The sequence below is a fragment of the Oreochromis niloticus genome, linkage group LG18 (genome assembly GCF_001858045.2).
Source record: "Oreochromis niloticus isolate F11D_XX linkage group LG18, O_niloticus_UMD_NMBU, whole genome shotgun sequence".
Classification (NCBI taxonomy): Eukaryota; Metazoa; Chordata; class Actinopteri; order Cichliformes; family Cichlidae; genus Oreochromis; species Oreochromis niloticus.
This window is the reverse complement of record NC_031982.2, coordinates 38300067-38325470: the sequence shown is the minus strand read 5'-3', so window position 1 is coordinate 38325470 and position 25404 is coordinate 38300067. Positions and strand designations below refer to the sequence as shown.

The window sequence follows — 25404 nt, the reverse complement described above, 5'->3', positions numbered from 1 at the left end:
CGAATGTGCATGGGCAAATTATTCCATAATTTTGGAGCCACAATAGAGAAGGCCCTGTCCCCTCTGAGCTTCCTCCTGGATCTCGGTACCTCCAGGAGCAGCTGGTCAGCTGACCTGAGAGACCGACAGGGTATGTGGGGATTGTTACGAGTTCAAAGTATTGGAGATGGATACAAGAGGAAAACCTAAATAACAACACTGGTGCGGCCGGGTTGAGTCAAACGATGATTTTTAATGAACACACGTGTGGGAGATGAACACTGTATGCAGACAGCATAAGATCTCAAAATGGTGGAGCATTGCTCAAACTCTTATAGCCTCTAGTGGCCCCCACCTAGTCATAAAAGCCGAAACATTGACATTCTTTCTCTCACACGGCGCCTAAGCTATGACCTTGGCTCCCTGTTTATCTCCTCCTGCTGAGATGGGGCAGAAAACCTCTCCGGTATATTCTGCTTTCTTCTAATCAGACAAATAAGGCGATGACTCTCTGAAAGCAGTATTTCTTAAAACTCAGGCGTATAATGCATCATAAAACAATATCATTCATTCACAATAAATCAGCAGTCTAATGTAATGCAAATCAGTTTAACAAATGTAATAGTTATCACCTTCTTCTAATTCAGGAGAATAATGCAAACTAAAACTACATAATATTTCACAATCTTTAATTAGGGGTAAAACATGGCATAAGGTAATATTATAATCCCACAGGATGAAGAAGCTCAGAGAGGTAAGGCGGGGCAAGACTGTGAAGGCATTTAAAAACAAACATAAGAATTTTAAAATTAACTCTAAAAGACACCGGCAGCCAGTGCAGAGAGGCTAGCACGGAGTTATATGCTCTCTTTTTCGAGCTCCTGTCAGGAGTCGTGCAGCCGCATTTTGAACCAGCTGCAGACGTGAGAGCAATGACTGACTGACCCCCACATAAAGTGAGTTACAGTCGTCCAGGCGGGAAGAAATAAATGGATGGATCACTGTTTCAAGGTGCTGCCTCGAAAGCAAAGATTTAACTCTTGCCAGTCGCCTTAAATGATAAAAACTGGACTTCACCACTGCTCTGATTTGGTTGTCAAATTTAAAATCACTGTCCAACTTAAAATCACGGTCAGTAACAACAGGTTTAAAATAGACTTCCAAGGATCCTAAAACAACAGAGGAGGACTCACAGGGACCACTAGGTCCAAACATCAACACTTCTTTTTTCTTTTCATTAAAATTTAAAAAGTTTAGAGCCAACCAAGCTTTAATGTCATCTAGACATGTCAAGAGAGGTTTTATGGAGATGCCATCCTTCTGCTTTAGTGGCAAATAAATTTGGCAGTCATTGGCTTAACAATGAAATGAGATCCCATGCCTTCTAAGGATGGAACCCAGAGGCAATAGATACAGTAAAAAGAGCAGTGGCCCTAAAATTGAGCCCTGTGGGACGCCGCATGACAGAGGAGCAGAAGACGATTCGTAACCGAGAAGGCTGACAGAGAAAGTTCTATTTGACAAATAAGACCTAAACCAATTAAGTGCAGTGCCACCAATACCCACTACATCATGTAATCGAGAAATTAGAATATTGTGGTCTACAGTGTCAAAGGCAGCAGTTAGGTCAAGCAAGACAAGAACAACATGGTTACCAGAATCGCATGCCAGAAGGATGTCATTAAAAACCCTTATTAATGCACATTCTGCGCTGTGAAGGGTTTTAAAACCTGATTGAAAAACTTCAAAGATGCCATTTTCATCTAGAAAATCTTTCAGTTGACTAAAAACAATTTTCTCTAAAACCTTGGAGACTAAAGGCAGCTTGGAAATAGGCCTATAGTTCGCTAAAACTGTGTGATCAAGGCCAAGTTTCTTAAGCAGTGGCTGCACTACTGCATGTTTGAAATTTGCAGGAACCATACCAGAAGACAGACTGCTGTTAATAATGTCAAGGACATACTGTCGTATACTAGGAAAAATTTCTTTAAAGAATTGTGGAGGGAAAGGATCCCGAGTGGAAACTGTGGGCTTAATATGGCGAACCACATCCTCTAAAGTGGAGAGCGTCACAAGCTCAAACTGAGTAAAAACAGCAGCGTAAGGGACAGAGACAGAGGGGTCAGAGTCAGGAGCTGTGATAAGAGCCCTGGTGGTGACAACCTTTTCAATAAAAAAGTTCAGAAAATCATTGCAAATCTCAGGAGAAACTTCCAAACAGACATTCAATGGAGTATTAAGAACAGTGTCAGTGGTCCTAAATAACACACGTGGGTTATGACAGTTGGAAGAAATAATATTTGCAAAATATTCCCTTTTTGCCTCTTTAACAGTGTTCTGGTAGCGATGCCAGCAGTCTTTGAGAATTTGAAATGATACATGCAGTTTCTCCTTTTTCCATCTCCGTTCTGCTCGACGACATTCCCTCTTAACAGCACGACTGCTCTCATTAAACCAAGGCTCAGGTTTAGCCTTAGGCTGCCTGGGTTTTAAAGGAGCCACAGAGTCCATGATTTTTTGACAGCAAGAATAAAACCAGGAATTTAGCTCTTCCGTATCAGAGGAAACAAAGTCAGAAGGGCCGCCGAGGTGATTAAAAGCAGCAGAAAACTGCGCAGCAGTGGCGGGGTTAATAACCCAACAGCACCGAGTAGCAGCGCCAGATTTAACTGCGGTATATGTCAAACCAACGTTGAATAACACAGGCATATGATCTGAGAGTGCACTGTCACAAATCTCCAAGTTAGTGACAGGCAGACCATATGACAGAACAAGGTCCAGTGTGTGTCCGTGCTCATGTGTAGGGCCAGGCACGGACTGTACCAGGCTAAAAGAGTCAATAAAGCTTAAAAAGTCCTTTACCAGTGGCTTATCAGGACAACATACATGTATATTAAAATCTCCAACAATAAGAACACTATCATAGTTGGGCATAATCCCAGCTAAAAAATCAGAAAAGTCGTTTATGAAGTTCTTATTGTATTTCGGGGGGGGGGGATAGATGACAGCGCAGAAAACCGGGTTTGTATGACTCACCTCAAACGAGGTAAGTTCGAAGCTGGAGAACGAAGGCTGTAGAAAACACTGCTTACATTTGTAATCCTTTTTGTAAACAGTCACTGTGCCTCCACCTCTACCTGACGTCCGTGGCGAATTAAAATAGCAACAATCCATTGGTAAAAGTTCAGATAGAGCACTGGACTCACCAACACTCAGCCACGTCTCAGTCACAAACAGAAAATCCAGATCACGGGAACTGAAGAAGTCCCGAAGAATAAAAGTTTTGTTTAAAAGTGATCTGGCGTTCACCAGGCCAATCCAATCCTGGCAGGAGCTGGAGTTGGCGCTCGGGTTCAGGAGGTCCAGAAACCCGCCGCAGCGATCTCAGGTTCCGATAATGTTGACAGCGGAGGTTTAGCCTGGGAGGGCATGGGCAGCGAGGCCGAGGAGCATCATCATCAAAGCCGACCACAGGCACCAAACAGGCATCAACAGGATCCAGAAAACGCCGAGACACAAACAGCCTTGAAAAGAATCCATGCACTGGTTGGAAAACAGCAGAATAATTCTTTAGGTAAACCTTTAGCTTCACCAGGCGACCGCTTCGTTTACCCCGGCGACGATGACGCTTTCGCCGGGAAGGTAGCGTGGGAACCCGGTACAGGTAACCCGGGGTTTCCGATGCAAATGGGGGCAGGGGTTGCTGCCCACCAGCTCCAAAGGACACAATATTTTGGACCACAGGTTTGAGGTCGGTTGCAAAATCAGTTTTTACCCCGGTTCTTTTATTCGTCGAGGCATCCAGAGACGGCACCGGAACTCAGTAGTTATTTTACAAAATCTTTATTCATCTTCATTTAAGCATGCACTTCTAGAAGGGAAGACGAGGCCGGTGTCCCTCTGCAACAATCTTCACCTCTTTGTTAGTTACACCCAGCTTTATAGAAGGGACCCCATCATAAACCCCCCGGTGTGCTACAAACTCTGTGTCTGTGTCTATGTGCACGAGCACGTGGGTGCCTGTGTGTGCGCGTACCCGCGTGTCTATGTGAGTGCACGTGAGTGAGTGTGCATGTGGATGTGTGAGTGTAACAGTTAAAACACTGTGGGTATGTGTCTCTTCCTAGGGGCCATAAAAACCATCTCCCTTCCAGACCACAGTTATCAAGTTAAATGTTGAGACCCCCACACAGGTATCCTCTGGGGAATTTCCACTCAGCATTAACTCCTCTTTGTCTTACTTTCACAGTTCAATTGGGGGAGGGTCTCCTAAGATCTACTCCTAAGTTCATGACACAGTCAGGCCTTTATTTATATCCAGGGCAGTGTCAGTGTCTCACAATAATTCTACATTCTATCTAACACATTTCTAAACTCTAAAATAAGCTAAACATTCCTACAGGTCCAATAGTGTCTGGCGATCATACCTCAGCAGAGACTTTGTTTCGTGGATGACACAAATTAGAAATAACATAAACAGGAACAAACTTGGCAGTGACAGACGAGCAGCCACACACACCGGCGCCATCTTGACACGCCCCTTCATTGGTTCAAGAGTTACGGTCATTTGACCTAAAACCTACAGGTGCACTCGTGCTCCATAAGAGGCAAGGGAAAATAATACAATACGAAGCACGCAAGACAGAAACTTTCAAAATAAAACTGGAATTAATATATACACTGAGAATCAGATCAAGACATGCAAACTTGACACATAAACTGAAGATTAACAAGCAGAGAGACAAGATGTAAAAAACAGAATGTGACTGCAAAAGACTGACCTACTAAAGCAGGGTGAGAACTAAAGGCACAGAAAACAGGAAGTGAGAGAAGACAAGATTAACTTGACAGAACTACACGGGGAAACCAGACAACCATAGAGACACGACAGAAAAGCATGACAGAAGATGATAACTGAATATTACAAAACCAAGAAGATGGGACAGAATATAAACAGACTACCAACAGAATATAATAAATGCCAAAGGAACTATCAACCATGCTCATATACAGAAGAACGAAACTAAAACACGAGAGATCCTCAAAAACATGAGGAATCACAAAAGCCCTGGACCCAGAGGCCATGACAACATCCGTCCATCAGTTTTCCTCTGATGGGTGCTGGAGCCTATTACATCTGTCATGTGGTGAAAGGTGGGGTAGACACCAAGGCTAACATATGGTCAGAAAACCATAAATGTCCACATTCACGGCCAATTCAAAATCTCCAAGTAACCCAATACATGTGTCAGTGGACTGTGGGAGGAAGCTGGAGTAGACATTTTTATCATTAAAACTTTATTTACAACGAGGGGTTAAATTTGATAAACTGTACATTTAAAGCTTGTGTTTAATGTCCTATTCATGTTTATGTTTTTAATCAGACAGTAAATCTGTACATAATGGGGTTACTGACATGTCTCTGACAATAAATTACACAATAGTGTTATTCAAAGGTTACAGGACAGTAAGTCCAGGCTAAACTGGCTCGTTTGCAGCACTGTGGTTTCCCTGGTGCAGGCAAACTGTAGTAACCACAGTCACAGCTAGGCGAGGATGTGGCCACATCAGGGAAATTATTTTTAAAAAAAGTAAAGTATTTAAAGAAATCTGGAGTGAAATTCCTGATAAAATTTGGAAAGAATCGGTGGCAGAGGTAAAACATTCGAAGGGAAAAGATTTTTTAAACCTTATTTGTGGGAAAATTCAGCAAACCTTTAAGCAGTAGTGATGGGAATTCTGGCTCTTTTTAGAGAACCGGTTCTTTTGGCTCGGTCACTAAAAAGAGCCGTCTCTTTCGGCTCCCAACCGGATCTTAAGGTTGTTTTGTTGCTTTAATTAATTTATTAACAAGAACAATATAAATTTATATAAACAACAATTTAAATGTTCTATTTTCTATTTACAATTCAACTTTCAACTATTTAAATTTTCTGCGTTTTTCTTTTAAACAAATATAAAGTGAAACAACACGAAATGCTGCAAACCAAAACACAATAAAATATAAATTAAAATGTGCAAAACAAAAAGAAGATGCACGTTCTGTGTTATATAGGCCTGGGATGATTTTTTGGGAGAGTGTTTTCCTGCTTTGAATTGCATACATAGGATTCAATTCAATTCAATTCAATTTTATTTATATAGCGCCAAATCACAACAAAAGTCGCCTCAAGGCGCTTTATATTGTACAGTAGATCGCACAATAATAAATACAGAGAAAAGCCCAACAATCATATGACCCCCTATGAGCAAGCACTTTGGCGACAGTGGGAAGGAAAAACTCCCTTTTAACAGGAAGAAACCTCCGGCAGAACCAGGCTCAGGGAGGGGCGGCCATCTGCTGCGACCGGTTGGGGTGAAGAAGGAAAACAGGATAAAGACATGCTGTGGAAGAGAGACAGAGATTAATAACAGATATGATTCGATGCAGAGAGGTCTATTAACACATAGTGAGTGAGAAAGGTGACTGGAAGGGAAAAACTCAATGCATCATGGGAATCCCCGGCAGCCTACGTCTATTGCAGCATAACTAAGGGAGGATTCAGGGTCACCTGGTCCAGCCCTAACTATATGCTTTAGCAAAAAGGAAAGTTTTAAGCCTAATCTTGAAAGTAGAGATAGTGTCTGTCTCCCGAATCCAAACTGGAAGCTGGTTCCACAGAAGAGGGGCCTGAAAACTGAAGGCTCTGCCTCCCATTCTACTTTTAAATACTCTAGGAACAACAAGTAGGCCTGCAGAGCGAGAGCGAAGTGCTCTAATGGGGTGATATGGTACTACAAGGTCATTAAGATAAGATGGGGCCTGATTATTTAAGACTTTGTATGTGAGGAGCAGGATTTTGAATTCAATTCTGGATTTAACAGGAAGCCAATGAAGGGAAGCCAAAACAGGAGAAATATGCTCTCTCTTTCTAGTCCCTGTCAGTACCCTTGCTGCAGCATTTTGGATCAGCTGAAGGCTTTTCAGTGAGTTTTTAGGACATCCTGATAATAAAGAATTACAGTAGTCCAGCCTGGAAGTAATAAATGCATGAACTAGTTTTTCAGCATCACTCTGAGACAGGATATTTCTAATTTTAGAGATGTTGCGCAAATGGAAGAAAGCAGTCTTACATATTTGTTTAATATGTGCATTGAAGGACATGTCCTGGTCAAAAATGACTCCAAGGTTCCTCACAGTGTTACTGGAGGCCGAGGTAATGCCATCCAGAGTAAGAATCTGCTTAGATACCATATTTCTAAGATTTTCAGGGCCGAGTACAATAACCTCAGTTTTATCTGAATTAAGAAGCAGAAAGTTAGCGGCCATCCAGGTCTTTATGTCTTTAAGACATTCCTGCAGTTTCACTAATTGGTGTGTGTTACCTGGCTTCATGGATAGATAGAGCTGCGTGTCATCTGCATAGCAGTGAAAATTTATGCTATGTCTTCTAATGATGCTGCCTAAGGGAAGCATGTATAATGTAAATAGAATTGGTCCTAGCACTGAACCCTGTGGAACACCATATTTAACCTTAGTGTGTGAAGAGGACTCTCCATTTACTTGAACAAATTGGAGTCTATTAGATAGATATGATACAAACCACTGCAGTGCAGTACCTGTAATACCTACAGCATGTTCTAATCGCTCTAATAGGATATTATGGTCAACAGTATCAAACGCAGCACTGAGGTCTAGCAGGACAAGCACAGAGATGAGTCCACTGTCAGAGGCCATAAGAAGATCATTTGTAACCTTCACTAAAGCTGTTTCTGTGCTGTGATGAGCTCTGAAACCTGACTGAAACTCTTCAAATAAGCCATTCCTCTGCAGATCATCTGTTAGCTGTTTGACAACTACTCTTTCAAGGATTTTTGATATGAAAGGAAGGTTGGAGATTGGCCTATAATTAGCTAAGACAGCTGGGTCTAGAGATGCTTTTTAAGTAAAGGTTTAACTACAGCCACCTTCAAGGCCTGTGGTACATAGCCGATTATTAGAGAGAGGTTGATCATATTTAAGATCGAAGAATTAATTAATGGCAGGACTTCTTTGAGCAGTTTTGTAGGAATGGGGTCTAAAAGACACGTTGATGATTCAGTCCATGAATAAACTTTCTGAATCCTTTATCATCAACAACTGAAAATAGTTGGAAATCAAGTGCAATCATTTTTGCCAGGTCTTTATCCACTGAGCTCTGTCTTGCTGGGTCACAGATTTCTGCAACAACTGTCTAAGAGCTGTTTCGTTCGTGACCGACACATCACGGTCACAGCTTTATCACGGTCTGATAAGCAGCTTTATCAGACTTAACTGATATTCTGTATGTGCCACTTTATGTCACACTGACCAATCAAATGAAAGGTAATTTAGATAATGCTTTAAATTAACTCCCTGATATCTGCCCAGATGCATTTCTCTATGGTTGCTGAGTAACAAGGCACGTTTCTAGATGGAGCATCAATTCGAATTCAACCTGATGATCCTATTTAGTAACAATTTCCAAATTCTATTCAAAAACAGACAGAGTTGGCAAAAGTACAGACATTCTGTATTTAGGTAGAAGTACAAATACTACTGTTAAAAAGATACTCTAGTAAAAGTTGAAGTACTGATTTAAATTCTTTACTCAAATAAAAGCACAGAGTGTAAAGCTGTCAGCAGGGGGAATAACACAGGGCTGTGAATGAGTCCTGTCACTGTGATCAGGCTCCTCCTTCTAATCCACCAACTTAGTGTTGATGAAGACTAAACAGAGAGATCACAGCTTCTTTATACTTGCTGTAGCTCACAGTTACTCTACACTGCAGATATGACGCCTCTGTTCATCTCAGTGCTGCTGGCTGCTATGTGCCTCGGTATGAACACAACTCTGTTTCTTTGATATCAATCCAACATTGACATGATTCTTTAACAGCACACTGATACTGTTTGTTGGTGTTTTACAGAATGCAGAGCACAAAAAGACAACGTGCTGCAAGCAAAAGGAGAAGAGACTGCTGCTGCAGGAGGCACAGTAACACTTCACTGTCTCTATAACAGCAGCAGCTTTTTTTCTTTCTTTTTTTTCTTTTGCCTGTCCCATTTGGTTCTTTAGCCATCAGAATTATTGACTGAAGACCAAGAAAGATACCCAACAGATTTACTTTACAAAGTGGATCATCACGGCCTTGCCATATTGGTCCATTTGATTGACCTTGGTTATTATAATTTACTTATTTAATTTTATTTTAAGTTATTACAGATGGGACAGACATGACTGGGGGATAGGAAAAGGGGAGAGAAAGAAAGGGAGGGAAGGGGAAGACGGACAGTGAGAGAAGACATTTGTTTTTTTTTTAAACCCACCTAGATCACCTGTTGAGAGAAAGCAAAAAGAGAGCAACACAGTAAACACAACCCCATTGCAATAACCTAGATAGAACAGATGTGTTTTAAGCTGTTTTTTAAAAGTACCCACAGAGTTGGTGGTGTGTAGCGGGGGAGGTGAACTATTCCACTGTGTTGGAGCTAGGGTTTGAAAAGCGGATGTCACAGCTACGGCGGTAGTCGTGTGGTGTTGTGAAGGAGGCCCCAAGCTGTGCTTTATTTACAGAGTGGCAAAATGGCAAACAGGAAATGAGGAATGAGCACAAACTAAACTGGGAAAACTAGAAACCAAACCTGAAATAATAATATACAGAGACACATGCGATGAAGAGCAGAGAGACGCTGAGAACACCAGTTAACACAGACGAAGCGACGAGGAACACAGGCAGGCACACGCTATAAATACACACAAGGTAACGATGGAATGACACACACAGACCTTTCAAAGTAAAGCAGGAAATTCACAAACACAAACTCAAGGAACAGAACCAAAACAGAGTCTCAGGAGCCGCAGAACCAGACGAGGATGAAGCTGCAGACGAGGATGTGGAGACCGGAGGTGGTGACGCTGCAGGCGATGGCTGGACCTGCTCGGAGCCTCCAGTGAAGACACAAAGCTGAAGTGGCTCCTCGGACTCTCCAGCGGAAGCAGGAGGCTGAAGCGGTTCTTTGGACCCCCCAGTGGAAGCAGTCACAGAGCCAGCAGGCGCGGAGTCCTCTGGCGAACACAAAACAAAACCAGCAGGCATAGAGTTCCCTGGCGAATACGAGACAAAAGCAGCACACAGTCCCCTGGCAAAAATGAGGAAAAACAAGCAGGAACGGAGTCCTCTGGCACACATAAAGCAGGCTGGAGCTGTGCAGAGCACTGGCTCTGCTCAGGCAGCGACAGCAGGGTGCAGACCTCAGCTGGCTTCTTAGCCTCCAGGGGTCCAGAGTCAGCTAAGGGCTGAAGCTCAGCCTCTAGAGAGGCCCTGGAGGGAGTTACTGTCTCTACACTGGCCAGCTTTTGAGGAAGCATGACAGTCCTAATATGTTAGTCTCTCTGCTTTGAAGAGGTGGTCGAAAAACAGTCCCTTATGGGCTGCACTGTCATAGCCCTAAGCACAGCAGAAGCGGGTGAAGGTATTGGCTGAATAGGTAGTGGAACTAAAAACTGAACTGAGGGTTGGTTTTAATTGTTTCGGGGGAGACAAACACAAAATAAACTGCCTCAGAGTTATCAAGTCCCAGCTCGGAAGGAGCGGAAGAAAAACAGATTTTTATTTCCACAGAAGTTTTCAAAAATGCCCACTTGGGTGAGGTTAGTTATGATGGTTGTATTGTAGGTAAGCTACGGCTATTATCCCTCGTCACACAATGAACAAACGCAGAAGACAAAGTCCCAAAATCTGGGGAAGACAAAGTGCCAACTGGCTGCTTGGGAGTTTGAGTCTGGCCGTGTGGTGACACGCTGGCAGCGCTTCCTCCTCAGTAGTGATGTGTCGGTCACGAATGAAACGGCTCTTAGAGCCGACACTTTGAAGTGAACGACGCGAGCTGGCTCCTTATTGGGAGCCGTGTTTTTTTTTTCTCTCAACCTCTCGCACTTTTTTTCGCTTCACATGAGCCGTGTGCTTGTGCCGAGCAGAGGGGGGAGAGAAAGAGAGCCAGGGGCAACAACAAGAGACAACATCGTCACATTAGAAAGGTATAGTAATCATCCACAACTATTTTCAGTTGGCAGGATTCAGAAAGTTAATTCATGCAGTGAATCCTATGTAAGCAATTGTAAGCAAGAAAACACAAAAAATCATCCCGGGCCTACATGACAGAGAATGTGGATCTTTTTGTTTTGCATATAGTAATTTATATTTACTTGTGTTGTGGTTTGCAGTGTTTTGTGTTTTTTCACTTTAAATTTGTGTAAAAGGAAAAAGCTGAAAATTTAAATAGTTAAAAGTTGAAATGTAAATAGTTGGGTTTTGTATTTTATAATTTATTTATGACATTTTATGTGGAGTGAATAAATAAAAGTATATTTACGGTGGCCCCTAGAGACAAAGCACACACAAACTCTAAAACACATTCTTTGTGTTTATTCTGCATTTACTTCATTATATTGGGCTTGATATTGTCTGGAGCAAGAATTAAACACTCAGTCTTATCTGCGTTAAGCTGCAAAAAATTGTTTGTCATCTAACCATTAATTTCCTTAAGACAGTCCATTAGACTGGATATTTTTTTTAATTCCCAAGGTTTAAAGGAAATGTATAACTGGATATCGTCTGCATACAGATGGTAGGAAATAATTTTGAAACTGCTAATGATACTGCCTAAACGAAGAATATATAATGAAAATAACAAGGGCGTTTAAACTGATCCTCGTGGGACTCCACGTGACAATTTAGCCACATCTGACCGAAAGTTTCCCACTGAAACTAAAAGTGTTCTCTCTTTGCCAGAAATGAGGTGAACCATTTTAGGACAGATCCAGATATCCCTACCTTATGATTTAACCTGTGGATTAAGATCTGATGATCAACGGTATCAAAGGCTGAGCTACGGTCCAATAGAACAAGGACTGAACAATCGTCTTTGTCCGCGGCCATCAAAAGGTCATTTGTGACTTTAAGGAGTGTAACTTTCTGAATCCTGACTGAAAGTTATTAGAATATTATGCTTTTCAAGTGCCTTCTTTACTTGAGACCAAATGACTTTTTCTAATATTATAGAAAAGAAAGGAAGTTTTGAGATAGGTCTGTAGCTTGACTGAAGTCAAGACTGAAGTGAATGCTCAAAAACTTTACAAAATAGAGAAGTAGGTAGGACATCAGCTAGACTCGTTGAGGGTTTTATCTGGGTTAGTATTTCTGATAGATCTTCTAAAGAAACTGGGTGAAAGGATTCCATAATTACTGGGTGTGGAAGATCGTGGTTGAAGGGGCTCTCTAGGGGAGTTATGTTTCCCCTTAGGTCACTAATCTTATCTTGAAAGTCATGGCAATCCTCATCTGAAAAGACAGGTGTACACAGAGTTGGGGGGAGACGATGCTACTCAAGACAACCTTAGGAATTGTTTTTCCTACTGTGCTGATAGTTATTTAGAGAAATAAGTGGCTCTCACATCTTTCACCATGTTGTTGAAGGTAGATAATAGTTCTTTTAAGTGGAGCTTATGAACCTTGTTGCTTTCTGCAAGCGCAGAGATATGGCAAATTTGCCAAAAGCTGTGGATAGCTTCTGTGAACCAGGGCAGGGATTTAACAGTGCTGCCTTTCCTGATTTTAAGAGGAGCCACTTTATCTAGAATTTTTAGGCATTGCGAATTGAAGGAGTCTACATGTTGTTTCATTTCATCACTTTTAGGTAGATTATTATCAAACAATTCAACTGTTAGGTTTGTATTGGTGGCTTGTCATTTACGCTTAGAAACATATACTCATATATGCTTAGAGGTGTATAATCGATTGCATAATGATAGGAGGTCTGATCCTTAGTAGTCTGCAAAGACTCTGTGTGGCTTCCAGAGTGTTCTGGGATGCACACACATCCTAAGGTCATGAAAGAGGTCGTACCTTCTCTTACTGTTTTATGGTATGATAAACACATCTATGTCCGTTTAGGTATAAGTGCCTTTTGTTTAGGTGAACTGCTGGACTTCCAGGCCCAGCAGATTTAGGGAGGTTATTCACGGGGTCACATCTTGACACCCCCCCCTACACACACATATATACACACACACGCATACCTACACGTACACACTGACAGTACTCTTTGTTGACATGTATGCCTTTATAAGATGTCATATGTTAATGAACGTATGCATATTCATGTAACCTCAATAAAGAGCAGTGTTATGAGGGAGCTCGCTGAGAGTGACTGGGGTTCGAGCGGCAGGAACAGCGCTCGTCACGGTTCTTTCCCTCGTGCACGAGATTACTCAAAGAGCTCAGCCTGGTGTCTAATGCTTTTGCTGTTGTAGTAGAATTGTCTTGGTCGTTCCAGCAATAGGTCTGTGTTAGACAGACCTATCATTAATTGGTCCTTCTCAAGCCGGATTCTGCAATCAAACATTCACCGAGGGGAAAAGCACCAAGCTGGAGTCTTACGCCATTCGGGACTCATAGAAACGCCTGCTAAAGGACCTGTGACATAAAATTTGTCACCAGGCTGGTGGGAGAGCATCCATTTTTCCCTCGATGGATGATGATTGATGGGATCTGAGGCTGATACTGCACGCAAAAGCAACACCAAGTAAGTTGAAAGAAAGTGATTCTATAACCGCGTGACTAGGTTTGTGTCCTGAGCGTCCGGTGCGTGTAGGCCTATTTTGTGTTGTTGTGTTTATGTGCGTTTGTGTGAGTGAGTGCGGAGCAGGCACGTGGTCTGTGGCACCGGTTGTTGTTGTTGTTATCATGGGTTCCTGAGCAAGTAAAACTGCCTCACAGGGAGACGGCACATTCATGAAAAAAATTTGCTCCCGGAAGCGCGTAGTATTTAGGATATTGTCATTAAAAAAAAAAAAAAAATGTGATTTTTAGGGTAAACTGATTGCTGGAAAATGTCAAATATTAGAAGTTTTCTGAAAACACAGCGGCCTTGAAGAGCGTGCAGAGAAGGCCAGGCCAAATCAGCTGCAGTTAAGATATGCCCTGATCAACAGCAGCCTGTGCTCCAGACCAAAGATTTAGAATTGTCTTGGTCGTTCCAGCAATAGATCTGTGCTAGACAAACCTATCATCCACAAATTCTTCCACCACAGAGTCAGTAATTAATCATGAATGCTTCACATGAACAGAAGGCAGAGTGTCACAAATTAAGGAGAGATCAAATAAAAGATATAATCACTAATAAAAATGTCCTCATGACAAACTGGCCCAATATCCAGCCACAGTGATAGGTGCAGACTGAGACATACAATTTACTAAACAGTTCTTTATTAATCCATACCGCGTGCACTATATACATGTGGGGGAAAAGACCAGGGTTCCCGGGGTCAGGGAAACACAAGATTTTCACACACGCTCCGCTCCTCTCATTCCTCACACACAAAACTCCACGCTGAACAGCTTCACTCACACTCAGGGGTCACGGTACCAGACGGGTCCAGGAAATCTGTGCACAGTGATGAGGGTTACTCCTAAGCAAGCACAAGAAACAATGGTTTTCTGCAGAGCCGGCAAACACTGATATGAGTTACTCAATATTCCAGTGACAAGTAGCTCAGCACTCCTGCTACTTGTCACTGGAAACAATAGTAAGGAACAGAGATGGGCAGTAATTACGCGTTACTGTAATCTGATTACTTTTTTCAAGTAACGAGTAAAGTAAGGGATTACTATTGCAAAAACTGTAATTAGATTACCGTTACTCTCCCGTAGGAACGCTGCGTTACTACGTTACTAAAACCGTGAGTTTTTTGCAAGAATGTCTCATGACAGTGACGTAAGCGAGTGCGACGTTTGTGACAACAGCTGTGTGCAGATCAACAATGTATAATATATCAAGTGCGGGAGAGAGTATGAGCATGCAGCGTTTAAAGCGTGGAAGTACTGACCTTACTTTGAGTTTGATTCCATAAAAAGTGACAAAAACATTAGTGTCCGTTGTGCGTGGGAAGAAAACTTCTTTTTACAGCGAAAACCCCCTAAACTTCCAAGCAAGCGCCGAGTGTACTACGACTGTAATGGGAAATTCACAGAGAAACTCGCGGATTCTTCCACTGACCACTGCAGCACACCTGCACCAGGGTAAACCTCCGCCTAACCCAGTCCTGCTTCACAGGTGAAAATAGAGCAACAGGACCGACGAGTCTTTGATTTTATTTATTTTCTGCTGTGTTTTACTTGCATCTATTTGAAAGAGTGAGTGTAAACACAAAAAAATATTTTATTTTATGTGCTGGAATGTGCAGAAAATAGGTTTAAATGTTAAACAAATTTTTTCCAGTCAGAGAATGTTGCATATAATTTAATTTTTGCTTGATGCATAAAGTTAAAAGATTTAAAGTTTAAAGTTTTAAAAAGAGACTTTTCCATTTGATTACATTTTGTATGATGGATTATGCAGAAAAAGTAGAATTGGGCTGAAAGATCTATCGCTTTATCACCTATTCAGGTTGTAAATTGTGTTTTTAAAAAGTAACTAAGTAACTAAGTAATTAATTACTTTTGAAAATAAGTAATCAGTAAAGTAACGGGATTACTTTTTGGAGGAAGTAATCAGTAATTAGTTACTGATTACTTTTTTCAAGTAACTTGGCCAACACTGGTGAGGAATAAGCTGTGATCAGCTGCAGGTGTGTGGGCCAAGGGCGGGAGCTCAATCTGAGCTCCGCCCAGGCAAAGTGACAGGAGGGAGAGAGCAAGGGAGGGGAGAGAAAGCCAAAATTAAAAAAATTATTCCTAATAAAAAAAATTATTGAGGACAAATGTCTCATTTGAGATTGAATGGCAGTTTAATAGGGTCATGTTAATTGGCGAGGCTGAAATTGATTTGGTTAAATCATGAGGGCCTTGACGAATGATTTCCCTGCACACTCCCAGAATACTCCACAACATCCACTAGAGGGAGCCACACACTGTTAAACCTCTGATTCTTGTGTCATTGGACTGATGACAAAGACAACAGAGAAATGAAGCAGTAAAGATCAGAGACAGAGACAGAGCTGCTGTGGAAGCACAAAACTATTTGATTGGCTGAGCTATTAAACTGGCCCCGCCCACTGAAGTTGAGCTCATCCAATGACATTATTTGTTGGTCATTGTGCTGCAGTGGAAGAACATTGTTCATGTGCTGTCTGTCTGGCTTTAATAACTCCAAAGACATGTTGCTGCACCTCTTTTTGCTTCTATCTCACATTATAGGTGAGTTTAAGAACAGGGATTAAAGTTTAGTTGAAGCTGCTGCATTAAGCAGATATACAGACTGCATTTCACTACTTTTCTTCTTTCTTTTTCCAGGACTCACAGCTGGAGACTCAATCACTCCTCAACGAACTGAAGTCACTGAAACAGAAGGAGAATCTGTCACACTCACATGTAGCTATCAGACAAGTGCAAGTGGTGCTGAGCTTCACTGGTACAGACATGATTCTGACCTTCAGGCTCCTCAGTTTATACTCTGGAAAGGAGGGAAACGGGAGACAGGTCAATATATTCCTGATAATCGATATCAGTCTACAACAACAGATCGATCAACTACTCTGAGCATAACAGCCCTAACCCTGGCAGACACAGCTCTCTACTACTGTGCTCTACAAACACAGTGATACAAAGTGTAGAAGAGGCTGTACAAAAACCTGAACACAGATATCTGACTACTCTTCAAAGAGGAGGGAAGTGGTATTCAAAGCACAGCTTCATATCAGATGGATTCTGCTAATTCCTGTTTTATCAGAGTCACTGTGGTTACAGCTGCTAATGAAACACTGTGGGAGGATTCACATGAGCAGCAAATCCACATCAACCACAAACCAACACTTTACATCAGCATCAACAGTCAGGAGGAAACATCGTCGCTGTCTGTGGTCCTGAAATTCAAAGCATCTGAAGTGTAAATGTTGTGAAGCTGAAGGAAAGAAATTCACTTCCTGGTTAAACAAAGGATAACATTAATTCAGTATTTCTTTTCTCATTGTTTGTTCCAGAGTTGAAATGAAGCCTGATGAAAAAATAAAAATGTATTAAAACTCTTTAATTTTTGTCAACATACTGCAGGAAATGTTGATTCAGGTATTAGAGGATTGGAGGTTGCAGATTATCTTTGAGTTCCTCCAGCAAAGTGGGAATAATCGACACTCTCAGTGTGTCCTGATCTGATCTTCTTCTGGGTTTAAATAAACAAACACAATCAAATCCTCTCCTCCTTAAACTTTACAGTCTGATATGGAAACATGTGCAGACGCTTGTGCAACGAGACCAGCTGTAAAAATCACTGTGTGGATTTGTCTAACGTGTCGCTGCAGCTCGCTGGATTGTTTAACACCAACAGATGGTTCACTGCTCCAACAGACCCAAAAAGTTATTTTCTGTGGCTCCACCCACTGATTTACTCAGCCAATGAGATGGTTTCCTTTATGGATTTGACATAAAAAATGTACTGTTGACTTTTATAAAGGGAACTCAGTGAGAAGATTGATGTAAGAGGTGGAAACTCCTGACCTGACCCTCAGTTCTCACCTGTGCATTTCTGGGAGTTCCTTTCTCTAAGCGCGTTATACTGGGAGGGGAATATTTAAGTCAAGCACACAAACTGATTTACTATTATTTTCAACACACAGTCTCTTCATGCAGATATTTTACAGACAAGAAACATCTCTTATATTTTGCGCTCGATATAGCAGAGTTAAAGCTGCACGGAGATTTCAGAGCTCATGCCAGAAGAGTGAATGCCAACAGAGATGTGATAAAAACTTACAAATAACCAATTCACCCAATTCTAAATTTGCTCACTGAACTCAGCCTCCACTCTGTGTGGTTTATATCTATGCTCTCCATTATTCTCCCTTTCAGCCACTCATTCATTGAACCCATCTCCTCCACATCTCCACCTCACCCAAATCAGTCAGAGCGCCATCTGAGCCTAAATATTCATCTTCACCACCAGCAGCATCTAAGACGCCGGGAGTCCCGTCCTAGATTCTGTCACTGCTGGGATTCCATCAGAGTCCAATCTCCAGATACACTGATTAACTTCTCTATCTCAAAAAATGATGTTCAGTTCTTCCAAGTGATCTCTCCTTATTGAATTAATGTCACGTCTAAAGCACCAAACAAACACAAAAACACAACAAAACAGCAAATGAAAAAAATAAAACTACTGGAGACTCGAGCTGGCAGAGCGCACACAATCAACCCTTAACTGAGTCAGAGTGAAAACATGAATTAGAAAATTCTAAATCAAATACAAATCATAACATGACATAAAGTCACAAAAATATGCTGATGACATATTTTGATAAAGTTTAGTTTAATACATTTTCTTCTTTGCCAAACAGAAACTTTGGGGCCCTCTTGGGTTCCCACTCTGATCCACACACCAAACAGCAGTTTTCAGTGGAGAGTCCACAGTGTCAGAGTTTGAAGAGGAGGCATTAGATCATCTCCACAGTGAGCATGCAAATCTTTGGTTCCTAAAGAACTCAAAGGGTTGTGCACTATGAATTTATCCCTCAGGGTCAGACTGTCAGCACATTCCACTGTAACGTCCTGCAGCGTCTGAGGGAAACATGCAGCACAAACCACCTGAACTTTGGAGCGTGCCGTCCGTACAAGATTTACAATGTGGGTGAGTTTCAGAAGGATATAGTGGAGAGATTATGAGGCCATTTCCAAACAGTTTTAATTCCCTTTGTCTGCAGTGAGATTATTATTCACAAGTGGAAACCATTTAAGCCGCCAATCATCCCAGGTGAGGTAGTCCCAGCAAATTCATCCCAAGGTCTGATCATGTGATGTTCAGAGAAACTGCAACAAAGCCAAGAGCTACAGCTCAGACTCTGCAGGCCTCAGTTAGCAGGTTAACACAGAATGTACAAAACACAAGCTGCTGGAAGCTTTTTCCACACTGCTGACCTCCACTAGAGGGCGACATCATCCAGTAGGCGGTGCTCTCCTTCTGCACTGTGTTCAACCATTGTGTCAATAATAAGTGCTGCTGTGAAGAGAACAATTCTCAGACTGAATGTTGAACATCAGCTAGTTTCTCCTGTTGATTGAAACCTTGTTGTACAGATGGAACACTGGCTGTGGATTATTCTTGCTGCTCTTTTCTTTGGTAAGATACAAACATCAACATGTTTCCTCTGCACACGATTCACAACAAGGACAGAAAGAGGAGATTTTATCATTTTACACTGTGGAACTTTTAAATAACTTCAATCATGTTCTGTTCTTCCTCAGAGTGTAAAGGAGAAGACAAAGTGATCCAGGAACAAGGAGATGTCATTGCGGCTGAAGGAGACACAGTTACACTTGGATGTACTTTTACAAGTCAAACAACGCCCACCTTGTTCTGGTACAAACAAGAAGTAAACGCTTACCCAAAATATATCTTGCGGAAATTTCTCTCTGGAGCAACAGATAAAGCCCCCGAGTTCCAGGAGGACAGATTTGATGCTAAAATCAACGAGACATCAGCTCCTCTGAAGATCCAGAAGCTTCAGCTGTCTGACTCTGCTGTGTACTACTGTGCTCTGCAGCCCACAGTGACAGGAAACACCAAAACTCTGTACAAAAACCTTTGGAGCAAAGACAACAGAATACTCCACAACATCCACTAGAGGGAGCCACACACTGTTAAACCTCTGATTCTGTTCCTGTGACTGAAACATTGTGCTTCTGGTTACACTGACTGTCTTCACCTTCTTTTTGTCAACATGCAATAAATTGTTTTGTAAAATGTTGATGACAGAGCACCACAGACTCAGTTTGATCTTTTTCCAAGAAGAAACCGTCTTCAGATTGTTGCCAAACATAAAATTTTACTAAATACTGACAACAATATGTGACACTGTTAAAACATATTTAAGGTACCAAGTATCCACTCAGCAGTTTAACAGTCTCAGAATGATTGTGCTCTCTGACTGAGATCACAGCCTGGTCTTAGTCGACCTGTTAGTGACACTGTTGAAGTCTAAACACACTTTAAATCTCAAAGCTTCATTTTGAACCTGATTTGCAGGTTGATCAAAAATCACATCTGAGCAAATATATTGTGAACCTAAGAATCTACAGTGTCCACTTCTTCTTCTTCTTCTCTTTGGTTTCAGTGGTGAAAAACACAGTTTGTTTTGTGCCACCACATGTATGTTACTGAATTTAAATCACTGTAAATCAGTAGGTCTGACACACTGACACAGCCTCATTTCTCTGTATAAGGAAACTGTCAGGGTCCCTGAGTCATCAGGAGTTTGAGTTTTGTAATTTCATTATTAGTTTTTGGTTTCCAGCAGTAGTTTATTAACAGAAACGAGGAGCATAATGTTTTGGTTTCTTTGTGCTTTTGAGTTTTCCTGATCCCTTTGTTGGTTCTCTGTCGTGGTATTTGTGTCTCTAGTTAGTGATAGAGGACTTCAGGTTGATTGTTTTCCTTTCCTGTCCCCTTTCTGTTTCCTCAGTCTTGTCCAGTGTTGGGCAAGTTACTTTGAAATAGTAATTCAATTATAGTTACTAGTTACTTCTTCAAAAAAGTAACTGAGTTAGTAACTGAGTTACAATATTCTAAAAGTAATTAATTACTTGGAAAAGTAACTATTGCGTTACTTTTAAAAAAAAACACAAAGAACATTTAACCCCCTGGGGTCCAGGGTATAATTGGCCATTTTTTTACTACTCTTGATTTTCCCTCCACATTTTACCTTTACAAACTATTTACTTTGCCTTGTTTGGTATCATCCTTTTTAGCACAACCTCACGTGCCTGAATTTACAGTTATGTTCTCATTTTGTCATACTGTATAACCAGAATTGATCTAAAATCAGACAAAAAACATAAAATCAGAGTAGAAAAAGTTATATTTTTACTGTAACAACCACAAACATGTTTAATGAATCATATTTCATAACTTCAAATGCAAATATTAATTGTCAATTTTACAATCCTATGCACAAGTTTTGCAAAAAACAAAGTTATTTGCATCCATTTACCTTTTACCCTTTTTTAAAATAACCATTTCAAACTATTTACAGAACAATCAGCTGTTCTTCAATAAGATGCGTCACAAATTATTTGTGCCACTCCAAAAAAATCATTTCTGTCCACTATAAAGGAGAACATCCCAGCCTGATACCTGCAGGTCTGACAGCAGGTGTATCACTGCTGTTTCTACCTGGAGACAGCAGTCGCCTCATTGTTCTGACACACAACACAAAACTATCCACAACACTACACACTAACTACACAAGACAACACATTAACTACACACTCCAAACACGCTAAACGTCACAAATCTCTCACATCTCAAAACTCGCTCTCTCTCTTTCTCCCTCTCTCTCTCTCCCTCTCTCTCTCTCTCCGTCACTCCTAAAACTTTTTTTTGTTTTGTTTTTTTGCTCATAAGCAGAGAGTGCTTGCTAGCGCTAACGTGGCGAAACTATTGAGGAAAAAACGCCGCGTATATCTTGTTTATCATGACTCTGGTTTTACGTGGCCTATCGACACAATTTAGAAACTGGCACCTTGTTGCTTTGTCTTGAAGTGGTCACGTGATTGACTTACCACGACTACTTTATTCTTCCTCAGTCAAACAGCAGCACTCATGCGATTGTTTTGCCCCCTGAGCTCCAGGTGTTGTGCTAGACAGTGCTCGTGATTACCGTCCGCGGGAGCGCGCAGCTGCTTAAAGCTGTAGCGTCCAGATTACTTACAGCTACTTCCTGCAGCTGATATAAGATGCGGTAAACTGAACACAGCTTCGACCGTCTGTTTGTTGAAAAATAGTAACGGACCGCGTTTCCTTGTTAGTAACTGTAACGCCGTTGTAATGATAGGAATAGTAATTAGTTAGATTACTCATCACTGAAAAAAGTAACGCCGTTAGTAATGCTGTTATTCTCATCACTGGTCTTGTCCCTGTGTCTGTCTCTCTGTGTCCTGTCTCCATGCTCGTCTTGTTTCCCTGTTTAGTTGTGTCAAGTTAATCTTGTCTCCTCATTCTGTTATGTTTCCGCTTCCTGTTTTATTTTGGTGACTGCAGCTCAGTGTCTTATCTTTAGTTTGACTTCCTCTCACATCGTGTTAGTTGCCCTCAGCTGTGTTCCATCTGTTCCCTTTCCCCTCGTTATCCCACATGTCTGTATTGTCACAGTCTCCCTCTGATCATTGTCATGCTGACTCAAAGCTTTGTGTTTTTCTGCTCTGTGGTTTCCTTCGATGTGTCTACTCTGATTCCTCGTTCCTGCAGGAGCTTTTGGTCTGTTGTTATTCCTGTGAATAATCAGCACTGAAGTAGGTTTTTGAGTTCAATTCAACTGAAACAAGAATGTTGACCAGCAGAAATGGATCAGTCAGGGGAAACACTAAAGTGAAACCACTGGTTAGTAAATCAAAATAAAGCAGGAAGAAAGGAAAATATGACCTGGACATCAGGTTAATGTCAGACAATCAGCTCCGTGTAAAAGTGACGAGGTACACCTTTTTCTAATTCAGCTTCCAAGCAGACCTCCTCCTAATTGGAAAGTGGTCATGAACAATAATTCTCCAGCTTTCTGAAGATTTTTGTTTGGACTGGATTTTTTTCCAGCCACTTAACAGTGAATAATTAATCATCCATCCATTTCCAGCTTATCCCAATTCAGTGATGCAGGGAAGCTGGAGCCTGATGAAATAGGAGCTCCCACCTGAAAGTGAAAATGCTGCTACTAGTGTGTAAAGCAGGAGGAAGTGAGAGAAGTTCAAACCCAGATCAGAGAGGAGGAGGAGAGATTCAGGGAGGAGCTGAGCTGTTACTGAACTAGAAGAGAGAGAAACCTCCACATTCAACAGAGTTCAGCACACAAACCATAAACTTTACCTTCATTCAACATGTTGTCTTTGGACTATTATGCACTTTCTTTACTGATTCTCACCATTCTAACAGGTATGTTACAATCTGTGTGTTTAAAGAAATACATTTGAATTGTGATGATTTATAAAACAATAAAATGTGTTTCTGTTCCTTTAGGTGTCAGCTGTGAAGATCTCACTCCAACCAACAAAGAAGTGTTCAGTGTAGAAGGCAGCACTGTTACTCTGTCCTACAAATACTCCAAAGCTGCTGATGGTAGAGATTCCTTCTTCTGGTATCGACAATATCCTGGAATACAACCAGAGCTACTCATCTCTCACTCTGCATCAGGAGTAATAGGAACAGAAAAAATCCCTGGACTGAAAATTGAAGTGGGGAAAAACCAGTTCAACATGAGCATCTCCTCTGCTGCAGTGACAGACTCTGCTGTGTACTACTGTGCTGTGAGGCCCACAGTGACAGGAAACAGCAAAACTCTGTACAAAAACCTTTGGAGCAAAGACAACAGAATACTCCACAACATCCACTAGAGGGAGCCACACACTGTTAAACCTCTGATTCTTGTGTCATTGGACTGATGACAAAGACAACAGAGAAATGAAGCAGTAAAGATCAGAGACAGAGACAGAGCTGCTGTGGAAGCACAAAACTATTAGAAGAAAAAAACCTTTATTTGTACAGAACACTTTCTAACAATGTCGAAGATTTACAGTTTGTTTGTCTTCCGAAGAAACAGAAACAAAACTGCTTTAACTGTCAGATATCACCACTCCGACATCTGAGCTCATAACCCACAAATAACTGAGACACAGTAAAAAAGAATAACAGACATTTCAATCAGAGTCAGATATCGTCTCGTATCCTCTGGTTTTCAACAACACTCAGATTCCAAAGTGATGGAGGTAAAGTTTGTGCGACTCCGTCACAGGAGAAAATCTCAAAGGCTGCAGATGAAGACCATCAGCTGACAAAATGCTCCTCCACTTTTTTAATATTTGAATGTATCGTTATAAATTTACACGGTTGTAATAATATGACACAGAAACCGCTGTAGAAAATCACTGAAAACATGCTGAACTCAAAGGTTGATTATAGTGTTATTAGAAAAGTTACAAAACTCTTCTTCCAGAATCGCAAAGAAATCTCCCAAAACAAGAAACTCCCTGAAATTCAAAAGGGTCAAAAGAACGTGATCACAGATACAGCAGCAGAAATGAGCTTCCTCTGAAGGGTGGTGCTGGCCTCCCTTAGTGATCGGGTGAGGAGGTCAACTGTTCATGAGGGACTTCTTACAAAAAAAAAAAAGAACAGATATTATCAGAACAAATGCTGCAAATCAGAATAGTTGTTGGAGTAGTGTAAAGGTGCTTGAAATACGGTTTTCCCCACAAAACTTTCAGCACTACGACTTCTGCTGTTTGTGGGTCTTCATGTGCAACGACAAATGATGACTCTGGCGGAACATTTTCCCACAGGTTTTACAGTGATACAGTTTCTCTCCCTTGTGGATAGTTCTGTGGCTTTTAAGTGACGTTGACAGAGTAAATCTTTCCCCACAGGTCTCACAAACATACGGCTTCTCTCCTGTGTGCGTTCTCATGTGGCGCAGCAGGTTACAGCGTGTAGTGAAGGTTTTCCCACATGCTTGGCAAGGATGAGGCCTCTCTCCTGTGTGGCTCGTGGTGTGGATTTTAAGCAAGGCTGACGTTGTAAATCTTTCCCCGCGGGTCTTACAAACGTGAGGCTTCTCTCCTGTGTGGCATCGCATGTGGCTCAACAAATTACTACCTTGACTAAAAGTTTTTCCACACGTTGTGCAAGAATACAGCCTCTCGCCGGTGTGGATTCGCTGGTGGGCCATCAAATGACCACTTTGATTGAAAGACTTCCCGCATGTTTTACAAGAATACGGCCTCTCGCCAGTGTGGATTCTCATGTGGATCATCAAATCACTGCTTTGACTAAAGGTTTTCTCACATGTTTTGCAAGAATGAATCTTCTCTCCCGTGTGAGTTTTTGTGTGACGCAACAAAATGCTCTTTTCACTAAAGCTTTTCTCGCATGTTTTGCAAGTATGCAGCTTCTCTCTTGTTTGCATTCTGTGACATGTCCTCTTTTGAGACTTTTTATTGAAGGCCTTTTTACGTTTTCTTAAGGGAAAACCATCTCCTTTCAAAGGCTGTTTACCTGTATCAGTGTTACACTTATCAGCTGGCATGGGAGAGTTTTCTGTATCATTGCTCTGACTTCTGCTTCTATTTCCAGTCGATCCTGAATTGACATTCCCGCTTCCTTCCTGATCTTGGCTCTCAGCTACAGCAGAGCTGTGAGCAGGGAGCTGGTCACTGTCTGGTTCTGCTTCACTCTGGTCGCTTTCCCCCCAAGTAACAGTCACCTTAAAAATGGTATCATTCTCTTCCTTCACTACAACCTGCTCTCCCTCCTGACTCCTGTTCCTCTGTACTCTGTGGAGGTTCTGGTTCCTCCCGGTCCAGTCTGGAGCTCCTCTCCTGGTTACAGAGCTGCTGCTTAGGGAGAACCTCCTCCTTACAGATATGCTGCTGCGCAACGTCTGGAAGGACAGAAAG

General features: G+C 41.6%; 1 long non-coding RNA gene and 1 gene segment (V, D, J or C); both read left to right on the top strand.

Annotated features, from left to right (window-relative positions):
• Nucleotides 1-18227: 18227 nt before the first annotated feature.
• LOC102081108 (T cell receptor alpha variable 40-like) lies at nucleotides 18228-19606 on the top strand. The segment is given in 2 exon segments: nucleotides 18228-19087; nucleotides 19213-19606. Coding segments are annotated over 2 exon segments (423 nt in total).
• A 4981-nt stretch (nucleotides 19607-24587) lies between these two features.
• On the top strand, nucleotides 24588-25335 carry LOC112842862 (uncharacterized). The gene is made up of 2 exons (XR_003214885.1): nucleotides 24588-24783; nucleotides 24868-25335. It is a non-coding gene; the product is annotated as an uncharacterized LOC112842862 (long non-coding RNA).
• Nucleotides 25336-25404: the final 69 nt, after the last annotated feature.